This window comes from Eriocheir sinensis, chromosome 28, assembly GCF_024679095.1.
Source record: "Eriocheir sinensis breed Jianghai 21 chromosome 28, ASM2467909v1, whole genome shotgun sequence".
NCBI lineage: Eukaryota > Metazoa > Arthropoda > Malacostraca > Decapoda > Varunidae > Eriocheir > Eriocheir sinensis.
This window is the reverse complement of record NC_066536.1, coordinates 18,235,013-18,258,434: the sequence shown is the minus strand read 5'-3', so window position 1 is coordinate 18,258,434 and position 23,422 is coordinate 18,235,013. Positions and strand designations below refer to the sequence as shown.

The 23,422-nt window shown below is 50.4% G+C and overlaps 1 protein-coding gene and 1 long non-coding RNA gene across 3 annotated transcripts in view; one reads left to right on the top strand and one right to left on the bottom strand.

The window, feature by feature from the left end:
* The first annotated feature begins 854 nt into the window (after window positions 1-854).
* Window positions 855-23,422, top strand: part of LOC127004683 (uncharacterized) — a 74,896-nt gene continuing 52,328 nt past the window's right edge. Inside the window, exon 1 of the long non-coding RNA XR_007757922.1 lies at window positions 855-1,247. This is a non-coding gene — a long non-coding RNA (uncharacterized LOC127004683). The remainder of the gene's footprint in view (window positions 1,248-23,422) is intronic.
* On the bottom strand, window positions 1,541-12,060 carry LOC127004680 (uncharacterized). 2 transcript variants are annotated; one of them, XM_050872773.1, is made up of 3 exons: window positions 11,797-12,060; window positions 8,835-9,298; window positions 1,541-3,808 (listed from the first exon to the last, which is right to left on the bottom strand). In XM_050872773.1, the coding sequence occupies exons 1-3, from the start codon at window positions 11,924-11,926 to the stop codon at window positions 3,686-3,688; spliced, it is 717 nt and encodes a 238-aa protein (XP_050728730.1). In that variant the 5' UTR covers window positions 11,927-12,060; the 3' UTR covers window positions 1,541-3,685. The 2 variants fall into 2 exon arrangements, with proteins under 2 accessions (XP_050728730.1, XP_050728729.1); XM_050872772.1 differs by having other exon boundaries at window positions 1,543-3,808; window positions 8,835-9,301; window positions 11,797-12,049.

The following is a 23,422-nucleotide window of genomic DNA, read 5'->3' as shown; positions in this document are numbered from 1 at the left end:
AAATTTTCATGACTGGTGAGAGATGAACAGATAAGACCCGTCACTATCATAATTCAGAGAGTTGCTTTGTGAAGTGTGTAGCAAAGACAACAAACATACCTCCTCCTCCTCCAGCTACAGACGTGCTCACAAAGTATTGGTGGTGGTGGTGGTCGTAGTAGTAATAGTAGTAGTAGTGGTAGTAGTAGTAATGGTAGTAGTGGTAGTAGCAGTAGTAGTGGTAGCAGTATTATTATTATTATTATTGTTATTATTATTATTATTATTATTATTATTATTATTATTATTAGTAGTAGTAGTAGTAGTAGTAGCATCCGTAGCTGTAGCAATAAAGGTTGTTACTGTTGTTGCAGATGGAGCTTGTGGCGGGATGCCCAGTGACGAGGGACGCGACTCTACCGTTACTCAACACACATGGCTCGCCGACCGACCTCGACAATGAACCCCCCAGACCACGCCACTCATCCCTCTAGTCTAATGTGCCCCTCCCCTGGTTAGTGTGCCCGCCGCTCACCAGGGCTCCTTGCTGCTGCCCCATCCCATCTTCTGCTGCGTCACTCTTTTGAGTTGCCTGAGACTTCAACCACTTCAACAGACACACGCACACATTGGTATATATAATACTACTACATATAACTTGTGTATATTTCGTTGTACCAACTGATCTTTTTAGAAGCACTTAGCCGCTCAATTAAAATTAATTGCATATCACTTGCATTATTATTCACCCAAAGTAACAAACAGTATTGGTGTATTCTTCGATTTTTAATTTTTTTTTTTTTTTTTCATTGCTATAAGAAAAAGAGAGGTGATACACCGGGAGCAGGGGGGGGGAGAAGAAAGTTGCAGACCGTCTACTTCCAATATTTATTTACACATGGTAGCCTAAATGTATCGTACAAAAATTGAGAACACTGCAAAACACATACGTACACAAGGAAATAGTATAGTTTTTTTTAGGTCAATGAAAAATAGCTTACATCAAACTCCCGTGCGGTGGCTGGCTGCATGGTCGGCGGTGCTGCTATGACACAAGTTATTGCACAGTGTTTTGCTCACACCACAATGTCGATACGTGATCACCGCGGCGGCTGGAGCGCGGAACACCGAATTCCGGCGCTCCTCCCTCGGCGGCGGCGTTTTGGCTTCGTGAGATCATCGGTTACCACGCCCTCGGTACAGAACCAGGTCGGATGTCTTTATACGGTGAAGTGTCTTGACTAGAGAGGAGCGGTACAGGAAGGAGTGTGTGTGTGTGTGTGTGTGTGTGTGTGTGTGTGTGTGAGAGTAAAACGACAGAACAGGAAGGAGATGCACAAGATCACTCCATAAATCTATTACTTTAAAATTAATACACAAAAAATAATAAAATGTCAAGTGGCGCCTGAAGCAAGTGAACCTTAAGCAGAGATGCCCCTCGGGGCTGAACACACCCCGCGGGGCAGGGAGACAGAGCCGTGAAGGCGGGAATGAAACACCGAAAACAAGTCTCTTTGGAAAGGTTAACATTACCAAGGAAACTATTGCACCAGGACTCTCTCTCTCTCTCTTACACACACACACACACACACACACACACACACACACACACACACAGTCATTACAGATGCACAGAAGGACCGGAAGTCACTGGCTCTTCGTTTCCTGTAACCATTTTTCCTTCAAGTTTTAACATAAAATCATGCACAACAAAGAGAGGTTCTCCGTACATGCAGGTCTCGTTGCCTTACGTAAACATATGGACAGAAACAAAGGAAAAAAATCACTTCCGGGAGCAAATAAAGTGTCCCTCAGTGCTGGGAGGGGCGCGGGGCCCTGGCCTGGGCTGGCCAGGCCTCGAGGCGGGGCTCTGGTCAGCCCGCCGCGGCCCCACACGAGTATCACGTCACGTAGCTTTGATGAACGTGACACAGACTTGGCACTCTGACCCGGACGGCGCCCCGCACATACACACACACGCACTCACTCATTCCTGTCGCTGTGTGTCGTGCACCGAAAGTCTGCAATGAAGCAAGAAATTCACGGCAAAATATTATATTATAACCATTTTGTTTTGATTGTGTTCAGAGTTGGGATAATGTTCCCGCAGTCTTTTGTTTCCTCCGTCCGCATCAGAGTTGCCAGCCAGTGTTCATAGTCATATTGCTAATTGTTCTGTACAGCACCATAAAATCTGTCTTTTACACCAACAGAAGACAAAATTTCCTGAGAGGCAGCACGCCCTGAACCTTATGAAAGCACAGCATGTATTTCTCCAACATTACTGCAGGTTCACAAAGATGACTCTAAGGTTTTGGTCCCGCCGCAAGCAGTAATTTGGCGTTTATTGCAAAGGATAATACTCCCAAGGCGTCCCAAAGCGAAATTTTGTCTTCCTCAAATCTTATGGCTAACGGGAGGACGTCGCCTCTCTCACCCGAGACTGACGGCGTCCCCCTGAAAGAGCTTAGGCTACAGGCGGGCGAGACAGTGCCCCCTGACTGACCTTAATGCCTATCTTGAAAGACATTTACATTAAGTGTGAGGCGCCAAAGAACCCCCACGAAACACTTACAGGTAAGGGGGCGGAGCGGACTCCTCCCTGAAAGACTGGTAGTCCAGCACTGAGCGGAAAAAAAACGCTTCTAATGGCTAGTGAGATCAAGAGGCAGCGGCAGTGGTGATCTGGCCCGGCTCAGCGACACACCGAATCTGGCCGAGGATGAATTCCTGGCCTAAGCTTACTCACCACCCAAGTCAGAATATACAGAACACCCGACTCACAACACCCTCAGGTCCGAGCGTGACCCTCCTCGCTCTGGCCTCAGCCTTCGCCACAGACTCGTGGCGCCTAACAAGACTCGCTCCCAAACCTTCACACTTTAGCTTGGCATGAAAATCCCTCGAGTGAATTATTTTTCAAACTCTCTCAAGGTCGAGGAGGAGCGAGAGCACCCACGCAGCGTCCTCTGACTTCGAGGGCCCGCGGTGAGGTGCCTCGAGAGACAGACAGAGAAGGTCGGGCAACTCGCGTGAACCTCCTCTCCCCCTCGATGCTTATGAGAGACTTCCTCCGTAATGAAAGACAGTGGGCAGAGGTGTGGTGTGACTTTGACGGGATGGAACAGTTAGTTGGGAGATTTGGACGTCTTACACACGATCTTATCAAAATATGAACCTTAACAGCTACGTTAACTACTCTAAAAGGAAACAAAAAGAAGAGCGAAGCATCTGTACAAATATCCACGTCTATACGAGTCATAGAAAACAATTGTCTAGAGTCCGTGCAACGTGGCTCCAAAAAAATAGCAACATTTTGCTAAACTGTCCCAGAGTCTACTTCAGACTTGAAACAAACTCCTTTGACAACCTTGAACGAAATTTGACAATAATCCAAAGGAACAGTCCTTTTTGAAGGCATCGTTCACAAGCTTCATACATATACACAGTCCTTGTTGCTGCGCCCCGAGGGGCGCCAAAGCGGCAGTCATTTAGTGGCAGGAACCAAGTGGCGGGGCGGCGGCGCTCGAGGGGCGACGCCTCACCAGCGTCTCGGCCGCCGCCCCCACGCGCACCCTTGACAAATTTTGACGCGAAGGTCACTGAAGCAGGCAATGAAGATGGGACCTCCTTCGTGGTCCTTGCAGACCTTTACCAAGCCCAAGGTGGCGCGATGAAGAGGCGAGCGCCGCTGAGCCCCGGCGGATCAGCGCAGCTTGTTGTAGAGTCGCCACCACACCAGGCAGATGAGGGATGCCGCGAGGCACCTGCCCAGGATAGCCGGCGCCGCAGAGTGGGCGGCCACCTCGCTGCTGGCCTTGCCGGACGCCTGCAAAGAGAGAGAAACATTATTACAAACTTGGGTCGGGGTGTGTTGGGGTAAAGCTGAGGACTGGACTCGGGGACTGTGACAAAGTGTGAGTCAAGTTATTGTGCATACTGAGTCTGTGCTACACAAGTAAGTTAATGATGAAAAAGCAAGAGTTTATGGTTACATTTGCTTTGAGCCTGATGGCCTTATAGATAATGTGCTTCTGATTCAGTCCTCCGCCAGCGTCACGCTGAACCTCGCACCTCGCCCCCACTTCCCTCCGTCACCCTGCCTCCGCCACAAGCCACCGAGCCACCGAGCGTGCTCTCGAGGCGAGCATGTAGCAGCCACCGCTCAAGCAGTCGCGTGCTCTTCCAGTGAAAACGGAAAATGGGGCGTTGCAGTATAGACTCATTGTTCATTCTTATTTTGTCAATGTTTTCGTTCGTGCACCCGTCTCGTTGTTTCTTGTGCGTCTAATTGTTTATCTCTTGTTACTTGTTTATCTTCTACTGTCCGTCCACGTCCTCTTGTCGTCCACTCGTACACATTGTTCCACATATACACCAACACTTAAATGTCACCCACACTTCACAACATTCACACAAACACATACACAAACAAACACCTATCCTATGTATTGTCCTTGTCGTAACGACCTGTGTATGTTTTGCCCAATAAAGTAACCCTGGCGGATATGACTTTCTCTATCCGTGAACCGATTAGCACTTAGAACACTCGCTACCACCAACAATTGGTGACCCTGGAGTGTTGCTATGGTTCAAGGTGGCTTATAGCCGGTGCCGTTTTCAGGGCACTCTCTCCTAGAGTGGAGGACCTGGGCAGGGTAACTTGTCCATTCGTCCGCCCTCTCCTGGGGCAAAAATCCTCACCTCCATTCGGGGTTCGTGGGGCTGAGCAAGGTAAAAGGAATACTATAAGGTAGTTTAGGCACACCCCCTCTGCGCACCTCCACCGTGACGTCATAGGAAATCCAGAGGTGGAGAGAGAGAGAGAGAGAGAGAGAGAGAGAGAGTGCGCGGTGGAAGAGAACGTAAACTTTAAAGAAAACCATCTGTATGTATGGTAAACTTTAAAATTACATTATGATGTTCACATAATACTGAAATTACTCAGTATCACTGTCTTATCCTCAAATTATCAGTATCTGAGACATGACCGCCAGAAAAGTTATAAAAATGTTTTCCATGCTTTCACATTAGGTGGATTATATTATTGTGACGACTTATTAGATGGTATGACATGTCAATTTTTATATTGATCAGGTAGATGAGGAAAAATTATACTGTTGATAGACATCAACTAGCTGAATATAAACACATTGGTAATGACACATATACAAACTGTTGGCATCTTTATGTTATTTGTCTGCCTTAGCTACCCCTTTAATCAGAAAACGGAGCTTCGCTCTACACACTGGTGTTTGAGTGACTGACAGTTCTCGACCCGCAGAACCCTGCTCTCGATATTTTCGGTGACGTCATCATCTACTTGCGCGGTGGAGAGGTTTTCTGGCTCCCCCTCACCCCCCCGCTAAACTACCTTATAGTATTCCTTTTACCTTGGGGCTGAGCACTCAGGTCGGGAGAAACATTACGCCATAGGCGTAGTTGCCACCTTCAGGGTTTTCCCCCGCCCTCCCCTAGGCGCCTTCTGCGCCTTCCCCAGGCACCCTCTGTGCCTCCTCCAGGCACCCTCTGTGCCTCCTCCAGGCACCCTCTGTGCCTCCTCCAGGCACCCTCTGTGCCTCCCCCAGGCACCCTCTGTGCGCCTCTTCCAGGCACTCTCTGTGCGCCTCTTCCAGGCACTCTCTGTGCGCCTCTTCCAGGCACCCTCTGTGCGCCTCTTCCAGGCACCCTCTGTGCGCCTCTTCCAGGCACCCTCTGTGCGCCTCTTCCAGGCACCCTCTGTGCGCCTCTTCCAGGCACCCTCTGTGCGCCTCTTCTAGGCTCCCTCTGTGCGCCTCCTCCAGGCATCTTCAGCGCCCTTCAGGCATCTTTTGTGCCCCATGGTGCTTCTCCCGGCGCTCACCCACCCACCCCCACCCCTCCTCCTTCCTGCCTTCCCGCTGGTCCGGCGACTGAGACACGCACACCGTGTGACACACTACACAGACTCAGTGAACACTCAAACACAGTGCGACACATTACTGAGACACAGTGCCACACACTCAGTGCCATACAGACTCAGTGTATACGCCGCCACACCACACAAACTAAGAGAGACACGCAAACACTGTATGACACCCCACTGGGACTACTAGCTGTCCCCTGGATTAACCACCGCCTCCTGGATCTACCACCGCCGTCTTGGATTATCCTACACTTGTGGATCTTTGTGTACAGTGCAGTGTGTCCAGCAACAGTTCAGTGCAGCGCGTCCCCAGCAACAGTTAGTGTCACAGTGTTCCCACTAAGTGTACAGTGTTGTGTTACAGTGCCTTTTTGAACACTGGTTCACTCCCCGAGCCACAGAGGCCCCTGGCACGTGCCAGCGCCTACAGTACACGCAGTTCGTTTTACTCTCACGGACTGCCGCGGCTCCTGGCACATGCTAGCGCCCCTAACTTTTCAACTCGCTGTGGCCCCCGGCTCGCTGGCATCTAGCGCCTTCCCACGCAGTCGTTCGACGCCCTCACGGACTGCCGAGGCCCCTGACACGCTGGCAGCTGGCGCCTTTAATACACGCAGTCGTTCTGCTCTCACCGACTGCCGAGGCCCCTGACACGCTGTCAGCTAGCGCCTTCACACCCAGTTCCCTCGAAGCTCTATGACTGTCGTGGCCCCCGGCGCGTTTACGCCAGTGCCTATTGCTCATCTCCACGCCGCTCGACTTCACCATACCTGACGACGACATGCAACTCTTCCTCTACTACGGCGGTGTCCTTCAGAGCACCACTCTTCTGCTCAGGACCCGTCTACGTGGTTCGCGATTCGGGAGTGCGGATTCAAGCCTTCCAGGATCTATTAAACAGCCAACCACTCAACTCACCGCAGCCCACCTCACGCAGCCCACCTTACGTAGCCCACCTCATGCAGCCCACCTCACGCTGCTCAACTCCTCGCTGCTCAACCCCTCGCTGCTCAACTCATCGCTGCTCAACACTTCAGCTCGACTCACCGTAGCTGTCTCCTACGCGCTACTCCAGCTCGACTCACCGTAGCTGTCTCCTACGCGCTACTCACTCCAGCTCGACTCACCGTAGCTGTTGTCACTGCATTACTCACTCCAGCTCGACTCACCGTAGCTGTTGTCACTGCATTACTCACTCCAGCTCGACTCACCGTAGCTGTTGTCACTGCATTACTCACTCCAGCTCGACTCACCGTAGCTGTTGTCACTGCATTACTCACTCCAGCTCGATTCACCGTAGCTGTTGTCACCGCATTACTCACTCCAGCTCGACTCACCGTAGCTGTTGTCACCGCATTACTCACTCCAGCTCGATTCACCGTAGCTGTTGTCACCGCATTACTCACTCCAGCTCGATTCACCGTAGCTGTTGTCACTGCATTACTCACTCCAGCTCGATTCACCGTAGCTGTTGTCACCGCATTACTCACTCCAGCTCGACTCACCGTAGCTGTTGTCACCGCATTACTCACTCCAGCTCGACTTACTGTAGCTGTTGTCACCGCATTACTCACTCCAGCTCGACTTACTGTAGCTGTTGTCACTACACTACTCAACGCAACTCTACTCAGCGCAACTCACCGCGCAACACTACACACCGCAACGCATCAAAGTCTGCCACAGCGCCCCCGCACCTGGGAAGATTTCGTTCCTCCTTCCTCGTCACTGGGGGGGAGTACTTGTAGCAGCCACCGCTCAAGCAGTCGCGTGCTCTTCCAGTGAAAACGGAAAATGGGGCGTTGCAGTATAGACTCATTGTTCATTCTTATTTTGTCAATGTTTTCGTTCGTGCACCCGTCTCGTTGTTTCTTGTGCGTCTAATTGTTTATCTCTTGTTACTTGTTTATCTTCTACTGTCCGTCCACGTCCTCTTGTCGTCCACTCGTACACATTGTTCCACATATACACCAACACTTAAATGTCACCCACACTTCACAACATTCACACAAACACATACACAAACAAACACCTATCCTATGTATTGTCCTTGTCGTAACGACCTGTGTATGTTTTGCCCAATAAAGTAACCCTGGCGGATATGACTTTCTCTATCCGTGAACCGATTAGCACTTAGAACACTCGCTACCACCAACAAGCACGCACGCTGCCTCCCTTGACGGTGCCGGCGGCTCCCTTCCCCGTGCCTGGCCTCATCAAGCCGCCTCACACCGCGGGGCGCCGATCCGATCAGCATCGGGAGTCCCGCACAGATGTCATCGCATTAGGATAATTACAAATGAAAATATGTCACCCTGAACTAATCGGGGAGACGAGCGGGCGTTGTTGGTGCAGGTGGCGGAGGTGAAACAGGCGCACGTGCGCCTCGTTATCATATTATAATTATGGGATTAACGAGCGATTACCTGAGCGAGTCACTGACCCATTAAGCCCGTGCTCGCCTGGCGGCAGCACCGCGGCGTCAGATGGCTGGCCGCTATCGTCTTCCTGTCACGCGGGCCAGCCGGGCCCTCACCTCGCCCTGGCGAGTGTGGCGTGAACCCTCCGTGGAGTACACGCGCCACAACACCGTTGAGTACAGGAAGGCGTGGCGAGAGGAGCGTAATATTAATGTTCAACTTGGATGACAAACTTATTTGGTTGTTTTCCCTTCTGTCTCAGGCCTCTTCGCCCTCCCTCCCGTAGCTGTTACCGGCCCACGCCTCCCCCCTCCCCTGCCTGTACGGTCCGCGACGATAATTAATGAGATGAAGTCATTATCCGCACGGAGTGACCACCACGTGCACGCGCCCCTCCCTCCCACCCACACACGTGCGTCCACTCGGACACTGGTGCGGGGGGGAGGTGGAGAGGGAATGGCCGCGGGATGAGGGGCGAATGGAGCGTAGTGGGGGTCAAGGGAAGGTGAAAAAGACAGGATATTCTTCCTCACCTTTGATCTGTTGAGCTGAAACTGGTCCGCAACCATCCTCAGCTCTCCCCCGACGAGCCGCCACCGCTGCTGCTCCTCACCAAGGACCTCTCCGTCCAGCTCCTGCCTCAGGTTCCTCCTCATCTCCGGGGCAGCGCTGACCTCCTCCTTGGTCGCCCCGCGAGCAGACGGCGGGTTAGGGGGGCGTGGCAGGGGCCAGGAGAGCTGGGGTAGGTTGCGTGGGCTGACAGAGAAGCTGCCCAGCAGTCGACGCCGCACCTCCTGAATGTGGCTCAGGCTTGCCTGGGCAGCCTCCACCCCAGCGTCTCCGTCAAAGGCGGCTCCGGGTGTGGCTGGCGGTGTCAGGGGAGACGGGGGCTGAATCTGAGTCTTCTCAGGAAAGAAGGCGTGGCAGGAACGGGCACGGCGGAGCGGGGATGGCGGCGGCGTGTTGCTCAGAATGACGTCGGGCAGCGGGAAGGTGCCTGCTGGTGAGAGAGAGAACAGGGAGTCAGTCACCCTCCCATTAAGAAAACACACGCCTAGTCATTACCACCTATCTCTCTATATATAGTAAGTAATGTCAAAGGTCACCGCGCCGATGTTTGCTTTCCTGAGGTGGTGCAACAATGAACACCTGCAGACATGACGGGTGTGACAGTCACTGTTAGTTGGCCCAAGGGTTGCCTAGACAAACACAAGGAAAATACCGTTACTACTGTGGCTGTGATCTTTCAATTCACCCTGAAAGGAAGGCACTGCACACTAGCAAGGAGGGCACCGTGCCGGTGGTCAGGCTGCACCGTGAGGCAGCGATGGGCAGGGAGGGCGCGCCGAGGCCCTCACGAGACACACGGTGCACGGGTACATAACGGCGCTCAAGGAACCGTGTGCCGTGCCGCCCCAGCGTCATGACACAACATTTAGAGGATTATTGGGAAACAGTTTTGCAATATCCATAAAGCATGAGTCGGAGGGGAGGGACGCCCATTAGCCGCACACCTGGCCGCGGCGCTCACCTGTCACTCCGTCACATTGTCGTGCAACACTAATGACGGGTTATAAAACAAAACAATTACGCAGATTGTAACAACCACGAGCTTCAGTAATAAGCACGCGCCTGCCTGCTGACACGCAGCGCGGCGGCCCGGGACGACCCTCCAGGTGGACAGCCACTGCCTGACGAGGCGGCCGCCCGGGGCTGACGTACCGTGAGCCAGGCAGGTGCAGCCGCCTCGGTCAGGGAAGAGACACAGTCCGGTTGAACCTGTCTGGGAGGCGCGGCAGCGTCACCGCCTCCACCCTGCGGGCAAGTTGCAGAGAGACGCTCGAGGAAGCTGACACAACAACTTGTCAATTCTAAAGACATGAATTGTTGCCTTCATGAAACTTGCTCAACCTTGCTGATATTTATAAGGTTTAATGAGAAATCAATCACTTAACATTGCGATGAGGTGTTAATTAGGGACGGTCTTAGCGTGTGGGGGGATGTCCAAGGAAGCACCAGATCTCTCTACTTTACAATTGACAGTCATTAAAACCATAGCGATAAAGTATATGTATGTCACCACAACGATGATTACTGCCACTGCTACTTACACACGCTGAGTAGCACTGAGCTGTGAACGTCAACATAAGAACAGCGACTTTTTTTTTTCTCAGCCGCAGCACACAGCACTGACCTCCCCGCGTCCCACAAAGCCTACTGCCATTTCTTACACAATTTGTCATTCTCTCATCGCGTCATGAAAAGCACACACTGGCCATGACTCCACGCAATTGTCACCTCAGGAGCCAGAATGTTATCAGTGAACAAAAACAACAACGGAGTGTTCCATGTTAGTCTCCGCACAGAACACCGCCGCGGGCCACTCACTTCAGCATCTCCCAGCAGCGAGGGCGAGAGGTGAGTGGAGGTGTGTGGTGTGCTGGAGTCAGTGAGGTGCGCCCGTGAAGTGCTCGGCTCAAGTTATTGCAACTCAGGAAGGAGGAACATCCACCGTGGAGTTTACTAATGACGTGACCTGACTGATGATCGAGAGCTCTAAAGTAAGGAGACAGGCGGGAGGTTGAGCCTCGTGCCCGGCATCCTAGTGACCTCATTATTAGTCAAGAGTGTAAGGAGAGGAAGAACATTACGTGTATTATTGCTCCTCGGGGTAAGGACGTGATTTCTTTCCCTCTGACTGCAAGCTCGTATATGTATAGATATGCGTATATATATATGTATATATATATATATATATATATATATATATATATATATATATATATATATATATATATATATATATATATATATATATGTATATGCGTTTGATTTCAACTAGCGTTAATGAAAGTAAAACATCCACCAAACATGATAAACTTCAACAGGTATCTCCGCCGAGCCTGGTGCGTCATTCGGCGTACGAGCAAGGGTTACCACGCACCTGGCTGGCCTGCACAAACACGTTCAGAGTTCACAAACATCGAAATTACCACAACACTAACTTCACGTTGTTCAAGTAAAATGTTAATTATTATTGTAGCGATGCTGAATACTTTGTGCTGTAACAACGGGCGCCTCCTACTTATGATTTGGTGAGACTCCTGCTGGGTAAGACTGCAACGTCAAGCGTTGCGTCAGCCGCGACAGAGTGCTGCAGACACACGCTGGAGCCGAGGCGACGAGGTGACAGTGGTGCGGGGGTCACCTGTGCGGTGTGGGGCGGGCCAGCACCGGCCGGGGTCAGCGGGGCCTGGGCGCGGTGCGCCCGCCACGTCTCGAGGCAAGTCGCAACAGGTGCTGCCGTGGCCCCGCTGGCGCCAACCCTTCACATAAACCGCAAATACGCACTTGGTGTTTTTCATAACACAACGTTCGGAGCAGATCAGCTTTGTTAACAACCAGCAGTCCCAGAAGTTGTAAAAGTTAAAGAAAACCTCCAAGCTTTATCCCAAGCCACGTCCCTCGTGTCCCTCAGCGGCAGAGTTCACTCACCTCGCACGTCGGGGAGGTGGTAGCAGCTCATCCCGGTTGATACGCAGTCCTCGATGCCAGGGAACTCGCTCTCAATTTTGTCACTCGTGTAGCCAAACGGTACCGCTCCCGCGTGTAACAAGTTGATCATGACTGGAGAGTGTGGCTAAGCACTGCCGGCACGGACACAAGGCTGCCAGTAGGTCTTTTCACCACCACGTCCGCGCGGGAACTGAACTCAAACTTGCCTCTCTCGGAGGATGTCAGGCAGCGAGTAACAGGTCCGATGAGTGTGGCAGGTGCGCACGCAGAGCCCGCCCTCATCAGCAGAGCTCTGGCCTCAAAAGTTTCCTTGTTGAGTTTCAGTTTGAGAAGGTTTTCAAAGACTTGACAGCTTAGAAAAAAATTACTACCTCCGTACGTTCTGGAATAAGTGTCAGTGAACTTGGATAGTTAAAAAGTGGCGATTATGTCAGAAATACCTCGCTGACAACCGCCCGCGCGCGGGGCGGGGCGAGGGGACGGCCGCGGCCAATCAGACCCAGGGAAGGACTCCACCAGCACGTGGCTGGGACTTGGTGCCTGCCTTGTAAACAGACGCCACGAGGCCGCCAGTTTAACATCAAAATAAACATTCGGGTAATTGGATACCTGTGATAATTTTTGTGGTTCCCTACATTATTGTCTTCATAACACTGGGGAGTCTGAGTCAGGAAGAGGAGAGTAGGGGGGGGGCGGTGCCTTGACCATGCAGCAGCACTTTGTCAGACCTGCCGCCGAGGACTAAGTCAGCCAGTCTGCTGGTCCATCACAGACCCTCCCCCGCTGAGCGCGTGGCGGGGTGACGACGCACTCGGTCACCCCGGGAAGCAAAAACTTGAGCCCCGAGCCCTGACGCCACCAGCCAGCCGTGAAGGCCTGGCCCATGTCGCGCGCGCGCGCGCGCATATGTGTGTATATGTGTGTGTGTGTGTGTGTGTGTGTGTGAGGAACCAAACCAGTTGCATTAAAAGTGCTTAACGTAATGTTCCCTGAGCAACGGTGTCGGGGGCAATACCCTGACACACACAGGGCTGGCGCGGGGCAGTCCGGGCGGCACGGGGCAGGCGGAGCGGCGCGTGGCCGGCTGGGAGGATACGGGGACCTGCTCACCCCCCCAAGCCTCTCCCACCTCCATCCCCGCCGCCGCCCCTTTGTGTAAACACTTCGGTGGGCGCCAACCTGACTCCCACAAATAGTTACTGAGAGGCGGGTCACCAGTGCCGCGGCCTGCTTGGGTACAGCGACACGTGCATTTTCTGCTCTGAGACGCCCTGTTTGTTGCCTTAGACATGTTAAGTGTGCCATACAGACATGCTTCACCACACACACACACACACACACACACACACACACACACACACACACTTAATAATCCCTAATAATCTTTCACTTATGCATAGTAATAATATTACCTAGTACTCTGCAGATGTACCACACACAGCAGTATGGGAGAGAGCGCCGCGCTGACCCACGTGAGTAAAACAGGTCTATTCACCTTGTAGAGATGTAAGAAGGAGGAGAAGGAGAAGGAGGAGGAGGTGTTTTAGCGATACAAGACAAGCTGTGGGGAGATAAGTGGAGGAGCGAGACAATGGGGGAGGAATTATACGCGTGGAAGGGGACGGAGGCGAGGGCGGGGAGGGGCGGGGCGTCAGATTAGGCTTTAGGGCCGAGGACAAAAGGCGAGGCGAAGATGAAGATTGGAGATAGAGGGAGGGACAAAAGGCGGTGGTCGGAGATGCGTATAGGCTTGGCTGTTACCTGCTCACTGCTTCTGTAGGTCACTTTATAGCTACCTGTGTGTGTGTGTGTGTGTGTGTGTGTGTGTGTGTGTGTGTGTGTGTGTGTGTGTAGGTATGACACAGTAAGATCCACACATCCAAAAAACTAACATGAAAAAGAAAAGAGACAAACAGACAGACGGACCGACAGAGAGAGAGAGAGAGAGAGAGAGAGAGAGCGCTGGGTCATGGGTATGTTTACGTTCAGGGACACGGACAGGTTATGGGCGCCCCGGTGACCAGCCAGGTGCAGCGGGCAAGGACGGGCAGGGGCGGGCGAGGGGACGGGCGGGTCGGCTTAATCCTCAGCGGCATAATACACCTTTGACGGGGCGGTCGCGGGTGTCGGCGGGGGAGCATTGTCCGCGTGTGAGGCGCTGGGTGGCCCGCGGGGTAAACACGGGGCCGGGGACTCCTCTGTGGGGTGTTTGATTTTACTGGTGAAGGGGAGGATGACGGGGTGAAGGTAGGAGGGAACATGAGGGGGGGGGTTGGCTGAGACACAGAAGGGGGAGCATGAGGAGTATAGGAGAAGAGGATGCTGGAGAAAGTTACGTGGAAAAAGAGAGACGAGGAATAGATTTGAAGGGGAGAGGGTAACTTTAGGTCATTTTCTTAAGCAGGGGAGGAGGGAGGGAGGTGAGGGTGTGTGTGGGGTGAGACAGAAAGAAAGAGGAAGAAAGGGGAGGAGGAAGAGATGGTGCAGAAATTTACGTGGGAAAACTGGGGCGAGAGGCAGATTTGAGGGGACACAGAGTTTAAGGTCATAATCTTAAACAAGGGAGGAGGGAGGATGGGGGAACGTGAGGGGTGTAGGGTTAGACAGAAAGAGGGAGAAGGGGGAAGAGGAAGGGATGCTGGAGAAAGTTACTGGATAAAAAGAGAGGCGAGGAACAGATCTGACGGGGCGAAGGTAATTTAAGGTCATATTCACTTGAGGTCTGACAGGGCTAGGCGGCTATATGTGCACCTGCTGGGCCTAAGGGTGCTGGTCTGACAGAGGACGGCTGGAGGGAAGCCTTAATTTGTAGGTCTCTCACTCGCTCACTCACTCTATCGCTCGTAAATAGGCCTTTCACCATCGTGTAAAGAGCGCCCACATAAGCAATAGACACAGGTCACCGCTCGCTTGGATCTGAGGCTCCCAAGCACACACATTTGACATGGCTTTCGTAGGCGCTGAGGGCATTTCCAGGGTAGATTTACGCGCCTGGTGGTAGTTTGACCCTTCTTCTGTACAGTGGACGTGAAGAGAGACTTATTCCAACCCAATTAACTTCCTTTTCGGCCTTTGGAAATAGCTAATGTGAAAGGCGGAAGCGTCTGAGAATACACATTTGACAAGGCTTTCCTAGGAGTTGTGGGCATTTTATGAGAAAGTCTTATAATCCTTCTGTTAGTTTGACCCTTCTTCTATACCGTGGACGCGAAGAAAGACTCACTACAACCCGATTACCCTCCTTCTCGGCCTATGGAAATGGTTGATGTGAGAGGCGGCGGAAGCGTCTGACAACACCAACTTGCATCGGGCCCATCCTCCTCCTCCTCGTTGCTCAGCTCCGACGCTTGAATAATTCCTCCCGCGGTATTGATCAGCAGCGTCTGTGGCCGAGGGAGAGGCGCGCGTGCAGCACTCCAGTAACCCGCCGCCCTGCTGACCGACATCATGAGCGAATAATTAGGAAGAGAAGGAGGCGAGGTGTCTTGAAAAAGATATCCGAAACTGACCTCTCTCTTCTGCCCTCTCTCTCTCCCTCCCTCTCGTTGTGTTTTCCTTCGTCAGAGCAGTGTTTTTTTTTTTTGCTATTTTTTTTTTTTACCCTTTCGTTTTCTTTTCTTTTGTTGGAGCAGCGTCTATATATAACGGGCTTTTTTGTGCTGAGAGAGATAGAGAGACAGAGATGGACAAACAGACAGACAGACAAACAGATATACAGACAGACAGAGAGACGAAAAATTCAACTCGTAAAACCTTTAAAGTCCTGTTGCTAAGTAAGAGAGAGAGAGAGAGAGAGAGAGAGAGAGAGAGAGAGAGAGAGAGAGAGAGAGAGAGAGAGAGAGAGAGAGAGAGAGAGAGAGAGAGAGAGAGAGAGAGAGAGAGAGAGAGAGAGAGAGAGAGAGAGAGAGAGAGAGAGAGAGAGAGAGAGAGAGAGAGAGAGAGAGAGAGCAGCATGAGTCACCTGCTACCCTCCCCCCTCCCCCACCTTCCCTTCCCCTCCCCCTCATCACAGCATCCTGAGAGAGAGAGAGAGAGAGAGAGAGAGAGAGAGAGAGAGAGAGAGAGAGAGAGAGAGAGAGAGAGAGAGAGAGAGAGAGAGAGAGAGAGAGAGAGAGAGAGAGAGAGAGAGAGAGAGAGAGAGAGAGAGAGAGAGAGAGAGAGAGAGTCAGGCATCGTCGGGTCCTACTAACGAATTCACGGCCTGTCAGGATTATTTTTGCATCCTTTATGACCTTCCTTCGCCGTCTGCATGTGTGTGTGTGTGTGTGTGTGTGTGTGTGTGTGTGTGTGTGTGTGTGTGTGAGAGAGAGGAGTGTAGCACAAGGAACTCTCTCTGTATGTCTGTCTGTCTGTTCCTCCTCCTCCTCCTCCTCCTCCTCCTCCTCCTGCTCCTGATGATGGTAATGATAATGTATGCTTAAGAGGTGGCTGTATGATAGATTTATTTATATTCTTATTTTATTTCATTTTATAGTTTTACTTATTTTTATTATATCCTGTTTTTATTCCATGGCTTTGCTCTGTTTATCTTCTTTTTTTTTTGCATTAGAAAAGGTAGTAATAGGAATAGTAGCAATAGAAGTAGTAGTAGTAGTAGTAGTAGTAGTAGTAGTAGTAGTAGTAGTAGTAGTAGTAGTAGTGGTATTAGCAGCAGTAGAAGTAGTAGTGGCAGAAATATTATTATTATTATTATTATTATTATTATTATTAGTAGTAGTAGTAGTAGTAGTAGTAGTAGTAGTAGTAGTAGTAGTAGTAGTAGTAGCAGTAGTAGCAGTAGCAATAATTTCAACAGTCGCAGTACACACACACACACACACACACGCACACACACACACACACACACACACACACACACACACACACACACACCAAGACTAGGCGAAGGTCGCAAGTCTTAAGTTATAAATTTTAAATCCTTAACCTTTTAGAGAACCACAGGAAATGTCGACACTCTCTCTCTCTCTCTCTCTCTCTCTCTCTCTCTCTCTCTCTCTCTCTCAGGAAATAATTATGGAGTATAGGGGAAGAGAGGGAGAATTGGAAGAAAAGGGAGCAGCTGGGGGAAAGGCAGAAGGAGCAACAGCAATGGTATCAGCGGCCCTATATATTAAGTAAGGCGTGTCAGTATTGAACAGGGCGGGCGAGGTTATGGCAGGTATTAGGCGGTTCGCAGCAGGGGAGTGACATTTTATTCGCGGCTCGAGCTTGGCAATATAGGCTACACGGCGGCCGACCCACCCAGAACCCAGCCCTCCACACCTCTACCAAGGGACGTACACGGCCTTTTTAGAGAGAGAAAGAGAGATGGAATATTTAATGAAACTCAACCAGTATAAGTTCCTACGGCAGAAAGTTGAAGAAGAAGAAAAAAAAAGAGAGGTCGTTGACTCGTGTGACGCAGCTGGTGGTGGTGGTGTGTGTGTGTGTGTGTGTGTGTGTCTTGCCACCACTTAGGAATGCGCGTAGTAAATGCCACGGAAAAGCCTCGAGCGTATGGTATGCACTTGGTAAAAGAAAAAAGTGGGATAAAAATCTAACTTTTCTTAACTTTTTCGGGGGGAATATTCTTAACTTTTCATCCTCCACTCAGAATCAAGTTGACGTACGCCGCAAGAATACATACAATCAGTCCCTCGTTCTTCTTCCCTTCTCGAGGCTGTGTTTGATTCTGTTTTTATGCAGTCTGTTTTGGGTAACATGTGTGTGTGTGTGTGTGTGTGTGTGTGTGTGTGTGTGTGTGTGTGTGTGTGTGTGTGTGTGTGTGTGTGTGTGTGTGTGTGTGTGTGTGTGTGTGTGTGTGTGTGTGTGTGTGTGTGTGTGTGTGTGTGTGTGTGTGTGTGTTTTTTCAATATTAGTTAAGCTCGCATCGTTACCACCTCGCTGTCCGTGCTATATAGACAATGGTTTTTTTCGGGAGTGACGATAGCTGGAGGAATGTGCTAAGGTTGACCCCGGCATTGCTTACGTATCTATCTTACGCGGGCTGGAGTCACCGTTACTGCTCTTCCCGCGGGTTAATTGGAAGTCAGTGAGGTAACCAAAGAAAGGCCTTACCATACGTTGTTTCTTGGAAGTGATATATAGGTTGGTATTATCAGGCTCTTACGTTTCTCACAGCACTTATTTTTAAAGGCCAGAAAGGAGGTCAGTCGGGTTTTCATGAGGATATTTTAGGCTTACGATAGAAGAAGGATCAGACTACCACCAGGGTCATAAAACTACCCCTGAAAATGCCCACAAAACTCCTACGAAAGCCTTGCCAAATATGTGTGCTTACTTGGGCCACGGGACGTTTAAGAATAAGAGTAGTCTGGCCGCTCGTGAGACTAACCTGTAACATCGCTAAATACACGGCGCCTCTTGGGGGAGATCAATTGCAGCGCCACACAGAAGGATAAAAAACACCACAGCATTCGCAACGCCATTACCGCCACGCTCACGAACGCATCCTCCTCCTCCTCCTCCTCCTCCTCTTCCTCCTCCTCTCCCCTCCGCCAGCGAGAGAAAAACTCTAAAAAATGCACGTTCACACAAAAAAAGAGAGGGAAGGGGATAAAACACCGGAAGCATTGGTGTGACGGGAAATGGTAGTTTGGCCGCGGAAAAAAGAGAAAATCAAATAAAACTCGCATCAGTAATTACGCGCGCGGGGCGAGGCAAGGCTGCTGCAGGATTCACGAGTGAGTCTTGCTTTAACGCGAAATATTGATGGCACTCCAAATTATATGTGATTACCGACCATCGATCATGGCGCGGCAGGCACGCGGGGGAATTAAACGGGGCGGTTCGGAGGGTGGGGGGCGAGAGTGGGGGGCTGGAAGTGAATGTTTTGCATCATCATCATCACCAGCACCAGCGGCAGCAGTGCTACGGACGAGGTGTTGATCTGGCGCCTAGGTAGTGTTTGTCAGGCCGCAGTGGTAATTCAACTTTATATATAACTTTCAATAACAATGATGATGATGATGATGATAATAATAATAATAATAATAATAATAATAATAATAATAATATTAATAATAATAATAATAATAATAATAATAATAATAATTGTAATAATAGTAATGATAATGACAATGCTACTATTATTATTATTATAATAATGATGATTATTGTTATTAATATTATCATTATTCTCTTTTTATTGTTATATTTTATTATTTCTTTAATTATTTTTTTCATTGGTAGTAATGGTGGCAGCGCCGTCACTTCTTCTCTAAGTGTCATCATTTTGTAACAAAACAATATTGCAGGCTGCTACGCAAAATTCCAGCAACCTTCTGGCGGCTATGCAACAAATTCTGTTTTGCGTTAACGGAGGTCAACATTTAGAGCAACAACTTAATCTCGGGGGATCGCCTGCCACATTTAGCACCAGCAGACTGATCAGCAGAGGCTTTTTCGGCAAGCTTTCCACCAGGTTGTGGCCAAGCTTCCAAGCCTACAATACGTATATACAGTGTATTGCAGGCGGAGCGTTACGTATGTTGTATCGCGGTAAACTCTACGGACACGGCCAGTCACGTTTACATTACTGGACGACTCCCAAGATGCGAACACGATAAGAACACTGACAGACAACTCCATGAGAGAGACAAAAGAATCTAGGGGTAAGGAGAGGCCTGACTAACGTCGCCTAAGTGCCAGAGAAACAGTTCGTTTGAACAGACTCTAGTAATGGCGGGGAGGCGGCATGAGGCAGTGGAATGGGAGAGTAGCGTTCTGGGTACCCCTATGATTTCAGCATTACAGACGACCTACCGAATACTTCATCCCCGGTGGAGTGACTCACAACAGCCAACGTGTTATCCATCAACCTGGATTCGATTACTTCCTCGAAAAGTGGAACACGACCTTTGAGAGACGTCACTAAGCAGGGGAAGAGAAAGAAATAGGCCAGCAACATTAGAGGCAAAGGCCGTGGCAGTCCCTTAAGCGATGGTTGTTTTTGCTGTTGTTGATGTTGTTTTTCTTTGTTTATTTTGAATAGGAGAAAGGGAAAAAAGAATTTGAGGAGGAGAATTTCAAGTGGAATTAAACTTGTTGTCTTTGATGGTAATGCTAGTGGGTATGGTGACGATGAAGGTGATGGTGGTGGTGGTGATGGTAGTGGCGGTGGTGATGGTAGTGGCGGTGGTGATGGTAGTGGTGGTGGTGATGGTAGTGGTGGTGGTGATGGTGGTGGTGGTGATGGTAATGGTGGTGGTGATGGTAGTGGTGGTGGTGATGATAGTGGTGGTGGTGGTGATGGTAGTGGTGGTGGTGATGGTAGTGGTGGTGGTGATGGTGGTGGTGGTGGTGATGATAGTGGTGGTGGTGATGGTAGTGGTGGTGGTGATGGTTGTTGTGGTGGTGATGGTGGTGGTGGTGGTGATGGTTGTGGTGGTGGTGATGGTTGTGGTGGTGGTGATGGTAATGGTGGTGGTGATGGTGGTGGTGGTGGTGATGGTCGTGGTGGTGGTGGTGGTGGTGGTGGTGGTGTGGTGGTGGTGGTGTTGGTGGTGGTGGTGTGGGTGGTGGTGGTGGTGGTGGTGTGGTGGTGGTGGTGGTGGTGGTGGTGGTGGTGGTGGTGGTGGTGGTGGTGGTGGTGGTGGTGGTGGTGGTGGTGGTGGTGGTGATGGTGGTGGTGGTGGTGATGGTGGTGGTGGTGGTGATGGTGGTGGTGGTGATGGTGGTGGTGGTGATGGTGGTGGTGGTGATGGTGGTGGTGGTGATGGTGGTGGTGGTGGTGATGATGGTGGTGGTGGTGATGGTGGTGGTGGTGGTGGTGGTGGTGGTGATGATGGTGGTGGTCGTGGTGTTGGTGGTGGTGGTGGTGATGGTGGTGGTGGTGGTGATGGTGGTGGTGGTGGTGGTGGTGGTGATGATGGTGGTGGTGGTGGTGGTGGTGGTGATGGTGGTGGTGGTTGTGGTGGGTGGTGGTGGTGGTGGTGGTGGTGGTGGTGGTCGTGGTGGTGGTGGTTGTCGTGGTGGCGGTGGAGGCGGTGGTGGTGATTGAGGCGGTGATAGTGGTGGTGGTAGTGGCGGTGGTGGTGGTGGTAGTGGTGGCGGTGGTGGTGGTCGTGGTGGTGGTGGTGCTGATGGTGGTGGTGGTGGTGGTGGTGGTGGTGGTGGTGGTGGGGGGGGTGGTGGTGGTGGTGTTTTTGTGGTTGGTGGTGGTGGTGGTGGTGGTGGTGGTGGTGATGGTGGTGGTGGTGATGGTGGTGGTGGTGGTGATGGTGGTGGTGGTGGTGGTGGTGGTGGTGGTGGTGGTGATGGTGGTGGTGGTGGTGGTGGTGGTGGTGGTGGTGGTGGTGGTGGTGGTGGTGGTGGTGGTGGTGGTGGTGATGGTGGTGGTGGTGATGGTGGTGGTGGTGGTGATGGTGGTGGTGGTGGTGGTGGTGGTGATGGTGGTGGTGGTGGTGGTGGTGGTGGTGGTGGTGGTGGTGGTGGTGGTGGTGATGGTGGTGGTGGTGGTGGTGGTGGTGGTGGTGGTGGTGGTGTTGGTGGTGGTGGTGGTGGTGGTGGTGGTGGTGGTGTTGGTGGTTGGTGGTGGTGGTGGTGGTGATGGTTGTGTTGGTGATGGTGGTGGTGGTGGTGGTGGTGGTGGTGGTGATGGTGGTGGTGGTGGTGGTGGTGGTGGTGGTGGTGATGGTGGTGGTGGTGGTGGTGGTGGTGGTGGTGGTGGTGATGGTGGTGGTGGTGATGGTAGTGGTGGTGGTGATGGTAGTGGTGGTGGTGATGGTGGTGGTGGTGATGGTGGTGGTGGTGGTGATGGTAGTGGCGGTGGTCGTGGTGCGTTATATTCAAGTATGCAAATTAGCTTGTCCTTTGTATCGTCATTTTTACGGTTTAGTCGCGAGTTTTATGCCGAATCATAAGTTTTTTCCTACACACTGAATCACGTTGTCCTTTAGCGGGAAATAGATTGATGACATTTAGAGTAATTTGATCTGATTATTCACTACTCTGTCTTTGTAACGAATATAAAAGAGAGAGAGAGAGAGAGAGAGAGAGACTATATTACCCAAACAAATTATTACGCACACTTTCTCATCCTAATCACACTTACACCCTTACCTAACAGACCTCAACCCCTTACTCAGACACTAAAAGACCCATAATAAAACCCCCATTAAAAAAAAACACAGGAAAACACAAAGCATGTAATAAAAAAACGAAGAAATTACTGATCCATCCCATTCCCCTTCCCCTTTTTTTTCTCTCTCCATCATCCCTCTCCTCCTCCTCCTCCTCCTCCCTCCCTCCCTCTCTCTCTCCCTTCCGCCCTTCCTCCCTCCCCTTAGCTGTAAAGTTCCTCCTCTCTCCCCTCACACCATCCCCTCCTCCTCCTCCCCCTCCCTCCTCCCGCCCGTGGCCACAGCAATCAATAAACTGTAGCCTCTGAGTCATGAGGGAGAGAGAGAGAGGGAGAGGGAGAGAGAGACAGAGACAGATTTAAAACATATTCAGACAAAATAGAGACAAACATACATACATACATACATACGGACAGACAGACAGGAAAACAGACAGACAGACAGACGGAAAGGTTCATGGTAATTTCATTGTTTCGTGTTTATTTCATCATATTTTCTTTTCCTTAATCCTTTCGCTTTTCAATGTATTTTTCTCTCTCGTTGACTCGCTCAGCATTTGCATTTAGGTTTGCTCTCTCTCTCTCTCTCTCTCTCTAAAGCTGGCGACGTGAGTAATGCCGGTAATTATCGCCCAATATCCCTATTACCTATCTTCTCTAAAGTTATAGAAAAAATAGTTGCAAACCAACTAACTAAATACCTTGAAAATAACAAACACTTGTCCGACACTCAACATGGCTTTCGCCCCACCTCTCAACCAGCACTGCACTCACGGCCGTCACCGATAAACTATACGACAATATGGACACCAAGCAATTATCGCTGCTTACACTTTGTGACCTATCAAAAGCATTTGATAGTGTTAGCCATAAGATTCTCCTCCACAAACTCTCAAATGTTAAAGTAGACACATTTTGGTTCAAAGACTACTTATCGAACAGAACACAGACAGTACGCCTACAAAGCCATCTCTCCACAAAGGCAAACCTACAATATGGCGTTCCACAAGGCTCCATTTAGGGCCTATATTATTTACACTCTATGTAAACGATATGCATGAATACTTCGACGACTGCACACTGATACAATATGCAGACGACACACAGTTTCTCCATAGTGGGCCACTGAAGGATATAAATCTACTAGTGAAAAAAGTTGAAACCACCCTAAGCAAAGCCATGGTGTACTTTAATAAAAATGGTCTAATGTTAAACACCCAGAAAACCCAATGTATATTTATAGGAAGCAGACAACTAATATCAAGAATACCTGATAACACAACCATTCTCTTCCAGGATAGTAAGATCGAACCCTCAAACAATGTAAAGAATTTAGGATTGTATATAGACCAATATTTAGTGTTTGATCACCATATAACCGAAATCAGTAAGAAAATCCTAGGAACACTTATGTATGCAAATAGAATAAAACAATGTTTTGATAAACCCAAAAGGCAGCTTATGGTAGAGTCACTAGTATTAAGTATACTAAACTATTGTAATACTATATGGGGGACAACTAAC